The sequence below is a fragment of the Trichosurus vulpecula genome, chromosome 8, assembly GCF_011100635.1.
Source record: "Trichosurus vulpecula isolate mTriVul1 chromosome 8, mTriVul1.pri, whole genome shotgun sequence".
Taxonomy (NCBI): domain Eukaryota; kingdom Metazoa; phylum Chordata; class Mammalia; order Diprotodontia; family Phalangeridae; genus Trichosurus; species Trichosurus vulpecula.
In genome coordinates, this window is record NC_050580.1 from 74,936,834 (window position 1) to 74,944,366 (window position 7,533).

A 7,533-nucleotide genomic window follows, 5' to 3' on the forward strand; every position below is an offset into this window, starting at 1 on the left:
AGAGAGCTCAAAAGTGGCATTTCTCTGGAAGAACTTTAATATCTGTTAGCCTGTACTCAGTACAAGTCCTACAGATTTTACAGCATTATACTGAAGAGTCTCTCTAAACTTGCCTTTATGCCCCACCCCCAACACTCTCATGCTTGAAATTATGCCTTAGTCCCTATACTACTTAGCCTGAAATGTCAGTGCCATTCAAAAGGGAAAGAATTATCTTGGGCATTGAAATGATTTTGTTCTGGAACCAGGGCACATGTACCAGATAATGAAGAAACTGGCCATATCCTCCATGGTGAGAATTCAAGGTTCTGTTTCAAGACCTGATGGTTATAGAAGAATATTGAAACCTGAGGAAACAGATTAGTCTTAAATGTGTGAATGTCACATTCAGTTCTGGGGGCTGGGAGTAGGGAGTGACATGGGAGCATTTGTCTACCCTGAGTCATAGGCTTTTGCTTATGGGGTTTTTTGTTGTTTTTTTTTTTAGTTTTCTTTTTGGCCTAAATGAGAATATCTAAAAAGCCTACCATGAACCCTTTAACATGGTAAAAATGTTTACAGGATCATTTGGTTATTTGCATTATGGGGCAGCTCCATGGTATAGGGGCTAGAATGCTGGGCCTGGAGTCAGGAAGACTCATCCTCTCCTGAGTTCAAATCTGGTGTCAGACACTAGCTGTGTGACCCTGGGCAAGTCACTTAATCCTGTCTGCCTCAGTTTCCTCATCTGTAACATAAGCTAGAGAAGGAAATGGCAAAACCACTCTAGTATATTTGCCAAGAAAACCCTAAATGGATCATGAAGAGTTAGATGCACCTGAACAACAATATCCATAGATAAATCACAACTTTTTTTTATTTCAATAAATATAGACTGTGATTCTGTGAAGCTGTTGTGTCATTAGACTAATCAGGGTTGAATAGCAACAGGCTGGTATATGTCTTATTTGCTAATTATGTGGGCTTTTTAAGAGTAAATGGCCAAGTTGCCTCTTTTTTTGGACATATTTTTCTCTCTACATTTCAGCAAATTATGCGTACTGCCATGAAGTATAACCTGGGCCTGGACTTGAGAACCGCTGCTTATGTTAACGCAATCGAGAAAATCTTCAAAGTGTATAATGAAGCTGGTTTGACCATCACATAAGCAAGTCAGCAGTGCCGGCTCCCATGGCATTCTCTCTTCACCACCTCCTCTTCATCCTCTTCCAGCCTATCACAAGTTTACATGTAACCACAGAAATACCTTTTCCCTCATGATTTACTGTAGTGGACACTTCCCAACCAGTTTCAGTCCAAATTAGTCTTTAATTTTTTTTTCTTTAACCTCAGACTCACGGGTCTAACGATAACTAGTTCGCTCAATTGAGGGCCTTTTGGTGTATTTTGCTGCTCAGTAAATGCCTTCTTCATATGGGCATGCCGCTTTGCTCTTGAGCCTGCCTCCCCACCTCAGCAGTCATCTACTGCAGCAGGTGAGCATCCAGTGGCTCACGGTAGTGGTCACTGTGATCACTGCAGTTTGGGTGAATGCTCAAAGAGCCTTATATGACTAGCGTTATGTCACCGTCAGAAGATAGAATGGCCGTCCTGCAGGGAGTTAGATTGTTACTTTACATCAGCAAAATACCTCCATTTGACTTGTTGCGGAATTACAGACTGTTGCTCTTTGGTCAACGTTTTCCTCCCTTTTTAAGAAAAAAAAACCATGCTGCTGTAATAGAATTGCCTTTAATCATTTATCAAACCTAACCTTGACTCAAGCAGTGAGATGCCTATAAATGTGGATGAAAGAAGCTAGTATTTTTATAACCTGAAAAGAACAGTATCGTTTATAGTTTATCAGCTGTGTACAGTTATCCGGCAAGAACTAAAATCTAGTTCATAATAGTCAAGTCCTCCTCTTTATTACTTGACTGACAAATGGGGCTTGTTTTTCCTTTAACATTTTAAAATATTCTGAACTTTGCTAAATATAATCCTGACATACTCCAGCGAATTTAGTAACCTCTTAATCATAATAAAAATTAGGCGGGGTTTTTGGGTTTGTTTTGCTTTGAGATCTGATCAGATCTCAGATTACTAGGTATTTTGGTGCCTCATTGAAAAATGACTCAAAATATGAAGTCTACCAGAAACAATTTTGGCCTTGTCATTTGGACCCTAGCTGGCGGCTATAAATATCAGCCAATGACTTGGTCTCTGGAAGTCTTTGTATTTTCTCTTTATTTAGAGACCTCACATTCTGAATATAATCAAGCCTAACAAAGTAGGCCTTGACACAAAATTGGATCAGATCCGGTGGTTTGGTTTGGTTTTGGACAAGTTCACTTCTTTGGGGTTATTTGGGGAAGGCCTTTTGTGTAGAGTCCCAATGAAGTGCCAGATATTATTTATATAGTGAAAGAATTCTCCATCTTCCCCATTTTTAACAGAAAAAAAATCACAGAAATTTCATGGTTTTTTTTCTAACTACTTTGTAACTGTATGACTTAACAGGTTGATAAAAGCGGTTATTAAAAGTTCATCTTTTTCAAACCTACTGTTTCTTTTCTGCTTTTTTAAAAAAATTTCGTATCTAATTGTATATTTCAGTATATTCCGGTGATGTATTTTCACCCTGAAGCCAACTCAATATTTGGTGAGGCCCTACCTGGAACCCTGTAATTGTGAGAAGGCCCTAGCCTCATTGTTCCCTTTTCAATACTGGCTCATCCTCCTGGGCTTCCCTGCTTCCTCCAGAGCTGCTTCCTTTCCCTTCCCCCCTAGCTCCCATAATCTCTCCAACCTCATTCCTCAATGATTAGCATAATTCACTCCATCAGGGTTTCAGAATTGCTGGGATGGGAGAGTATGATGGAGTGAATTGTACACTGTTCGCAGTCCCCACAACATCCTGTTTTGTGATCTAGCCAGCCTTTCCACCCTACTCTCTGGAATTCTTACCTTGCTGCTGTGCTTCAGCTGCTGCCTTCTTCACCCTTTCGTCTATTCTCCCATCAATGAATTCCTCCTGGAACCTCCAGCCATCCTTCATTCTCCAGACTAGGCCACCATGCCTTGGCTTGAATACCTTCACACACATAAAACCCTACCTCCTCCCCTTCCATGTCAGCTCCCTTTAAATGTTGTTTTGGGATTGTCTTCCTTTTTGCTGCGCCTGGCACACCTACCTAGCAGGAGGTGAATAAATGCTTGTTTATTTGACATGTGCTCACTGAGCCTGGGGACTCCCCATGATGACAGTGTTTACACTTTCCCTCATACCCTTCCATTCAGTAAGAGTGGTGAGGGCATCATACTCCTTACCTTGCTTTTGCTACCTCTAGTACTCCCTCTAGTACCATTCCTCCTCTTAGATTCATTCAACCCATATATATCGCCCAGTGCCTTGCTCATAGTTTCTTGACTTTTCTCATTTCCCATGACTTCTTCCTCCACCCCACCTCAGCTACACACTAAGATGGTCATACCTTAGCTCTTGCCATCACTCTTAAATGTTCCACTTCTATATTCATAAACTGAAATTCCTACAGATTTTTTTAAAACGATAAGCCTTCATTCCATCTTTCCTTCTGTACTTTGTCCCCATTGTGACCTCCAGTCCCTCAACCCCTCATTTTTTTCTCAGGCCACCACTCCCTACATGTTCTTGGCCCTTCCCCATCTTGACCCATTGGCGAAGCAAGTTGAACTGTACACTGTCCCACTGTTTTCTTTCAAGTCATTTGCTTCCTTTTCCTATTAAAGACCTTGCTCTGGCAAACTCCAGCCTCGGATTACTCCCACCATCTGTTACCTTTCCTTCTAGAAAGCAGGAGAAACTCACAAAACCCATGATGACTGGGTGTACAACAAATTTATATTAACATAATTCCAATTAAGACCTTGCTACAGCAAGGTCCTTGGCTCCCCCTGCCTCCATTCTGTTTACCATCTTCATTTCCCATTTCTCAGGTGCCTTCATTGTCTCCACTTCTGTCTCACATAATGAGGTGGCCTTTCTCCTTGGTGAGGCAAACCCTTCAACTCATACAAATGATCCCATTCCATCCTATCTTCTCAAATTGATTGCTCCTTCTCTCATCCAGTTCCCCACTAATCTTCCTTTTCTCCCTGACTGAGGCTCCCAGGCCGCTTCTCTGCTATGGACAACTGCCCACAGTCCTCTCCCATCATTTGATCCAATCATCCCTGCTTGCTGTCATCCTGTATGCTTCCTTTCAGACTAAACTCGAGAAAACTCAACAATCATGTCCCAGCCCATCATTTGACTCATTCAGCCCAAATTCCTCCCTTCAAAGTTAAGACCTAAATGCCAAATACAATTGCCATTTCTAAATCTCATCCTTTTTGACTTCTTTGTAGCCTCTAACACTGTTAGTCACCTCTTTTATTCTCTAATCTTTCCAGATTTTCAGGGTATTGCTCTTTCCTGGTTCTCCTACCTCTCTGACTACTCCTCAGTCTCAGTTACTGGATAGTCACCCAAGTCCTCATCAGCTCCTGTAGATTCAACTATCATTTCTACACACATGATTCTTATGTTTATTTGTCCAGCCCTAACTTCTGCCTCCCTCCAGTCTAGCATCTCCAACTGTCCTTTGGACATTTTAAAGTGGATGTCCTGTCTTCATCCCAAACAACATGTCCAAAGCAGCTCATCTTCCTACCTTCCATATTATCGTGGTGTGATATGCCTCTATCCTTCTGTGGCTAGCAGTTGGCTGTGGCGGTGTAAAACCAACAACCAGCACACAGAAGGGCTCCTAACACAGGTTCTTTGATCTGCTTTTTTAAGGAAAGCAACTTTAAGGGGTTAACAATTGAAGTTTGAATGACTTATACATATGTCATTCACTTAGTTCAGAATGAAAAGATCAGCCCCCTGAACTTCAGGGCAAATACAAACAGAAATTACAAACATCAACAGACAGATCTTGTCTGATTCAAATCACAATTCATAGTTACCAGGGACCAACATCTATCTGTCTGGGTTAGTAAGCCATGGGGGGGGGGGGGGGCAGTTAAAACAGCTTTCCCAGAGTCTTAACACTCCTTCCATAAGTGAGCCCCAAAAGTCAAATGTTAAGCTCCCCTCAATTATATCCTGTTCAGAGCCCTGAGGGCTCTGACCTCATCCAGACTGGGTGTGTGAAAGTTCCCCATACCCTTCATCACATCATATACAAGTCAACTACTCCCGATTGCCTCAGTGCTGAGAAATACCTGAGAAACACTCCAAAACAAAGACAGCAAAAGGTTTCCCACCAATTCAAAGGGGATATTTGATAGTCTTAGCAATCCAAAAGGGAAGTCCAATTGTCCTGACACCTTCCAGTCACCCAGGCTCGCAACCTAGATGTCTTCCTTGACTCCATATTTTCATCCCCCACATCCGAGCAATTGCCAATGCTTATAGATAAGTTGTTTTTCCTTCATTTTCTAAGAGGACCAATGACATCACGGGGGGATGTCTTCACTTGCACATGAATTGGATTTAAGTGAAGCAGAGTTGCACAAAGTTATCGGCCTCACTCTCCTCCAGAGTCATCACAGTCTAGTGGCAGGACAAAAGTCAAGACAAGTGGTGATGGCCCAGGGTGCAGCAGATGGCCTTGGCCTCTTCTATGTCTGACCAACCTCTAAGCACTCCATGGCACCTGCTTCAGCTGCTTTCGCAGCCATTGGAACACATTGTTCTCATCCACATTTTCCCTACAAATCCTCTTCCCTCCCGATGATGCCACCTGCCCCTCATCACCTCATGCCTAGACTACTACAATGGCCTTCTACCTCTGCTTCAAGTTTCCCCATCCCAATCCATCCTCAACTCATCAACCAAAGTGATCTCCCTAAAGCACAGGTCTGACCCTATCCCACCCCCACTCTCCCACATTCAGTAAATTCCAGTGGTTCCCATCACTTCCAGGATCAAATATAAAGGCCTCTGGCATTCAAGGCCCTCCATGGCCTGGCCCCCTTCTACTTCACAGTCTTTTATGCCACTCTTCCCACCATATACTCTATAATGCACTAATGCCTTCTTGTTCTTGCACAAGACACTCCATCCATCTGCTGATTGGGCATTTTTGTTTTCTTTCATGCCTGGAACCCTCTCCATACTTGTTTCTGCCCCCTGGCTTCCTTCAAGTTCCAACTAAAATCCCACTTTCTATAAGAAAGTCTGTCCCTTAGGCTAGTGAGTGCCTTCACTCTGTGATTACCTATAATTTAGCCTGTATATATCTTCCTTGTTGCATGGTGTTTCTCCCATTAGATTGTAAGCTTCCTGAGGCCAGAGACTATTTCTTTATATCCCCAGCCTTTAATAAATGCTACTCAATTTGTAGTTAGGCCTAGGAACCTTCACTTAGTCCCCACATGAATTGCTTCACTCTGCCTTGTTCTTTATTTACTGAAAGTGTCACCCCTTTTAAAGGATTGTCAGAAGTTCTTGGTCCTATCATATTCTCTCTCCCTTTTCTTTTTGTCAGGTATCTCGGTGCTGTCCCATTTAATTTTATTATCCAGCACTAATGTCTCTTTTTGGAGAAAGATAAGGTCATGGAGTTCTGGTCACTTTTCAAAATAGAATTGACATCTTTATCCCTTGGCCATATTGTTAAGCAACCACGTAAGAGCAAATAAAGAGCAAATATAATCACAACTGTACAAACACTTTAAAAACTGCTCTAGCTTCTCTTGAAATGTTTGGGGCTCTGAAGCAGCATGATGGCTTTTGAGGCAATGGTATATGCTGTACAGTAGTGTGTGTTTGTGATGCCTACCAACCAGTGGTGGGATTCAGATAAATTAACTGGTTCTCTGCCCTAATGACCGTTTGTTTTTTTTATTTTTTGAATCAGTCACTGAGTAAGCATTTATTAAGTACTGGACAACCTCAGTCCAAATCATGCACTTACCATGTGAGTAGGGAGCAGATCTCAGGTTTTTATTTTTGCTCATCCTATATTTGACATCATCTGGGCTCTGACATTTACTTCACACAGAATTTCAGAATTAGTAGGTACCTCAGTGGCTAGCTAATCTGGATGCCTAGGGAATATAACAAAAAACGTAGAAGTCCCACCAGAAGCAGATACTTGAGCCATTCTCCATCACAGAGAGCAGTAAAGCTCTCTCCTCACTAGTCTCCCAGGCCAGTTTTTTCTCCCACCTCTTTCCCTCCAATTCATCCTGCAAACCGTTAAATGAGCTAACCTTCCTAAACTGTCATTACCATCATGGGATCAGAGATTTAGAGCTGAAAGGAACCTCTTAGATCATCAGCTCCAACTCCCATATTATTCAGATAAGAAACTGAAGTCTAGAGAAGTTAAATGATTCATTCAAAGTCATGCCCCAGCCCTGTTTTAAAAATGTGACATTGTTCCCTACCTAAGTGGATTATAGACTTTTATTCATCTCGTTGTTGTGAACCATTGTCTTGTGTCTGCTAACTAGAATCTTAACTCCTTGAAGTAAGGGATTATTTTCTATTTTTGTATCCCCAACAGTCCTGGACACATA

General features: G+C 42.0%; 1 protein-coding gene across 1 annotated transcript in view; it reads left to right on the forward strand.

The window, feature by feature from the left end:
• GLUD1 (glutamate dehydrogenase 1) overlaps positions 1 to 2,538 on the forward strand; it is a 34,667-nt gene extending 32,129 nt beyond the window's left edge. Inside the window, exon 13 of the mRNA XM_036734819.1 lies at positions 1,028 to 2,538. Coding sequence (XP_036590714.1) covers positions 1,028 to 1,147 — 120 coding nt within the window. The 3' untranslated portion in view covers positions 1,148 to 2,538. The remainder of the gene's footprint in view (positions 1 to 1,027) is intronic.
• The last annotated feature ends 4,995 nt before the right edge of the window (positions 2,539 to 7,533 follow it).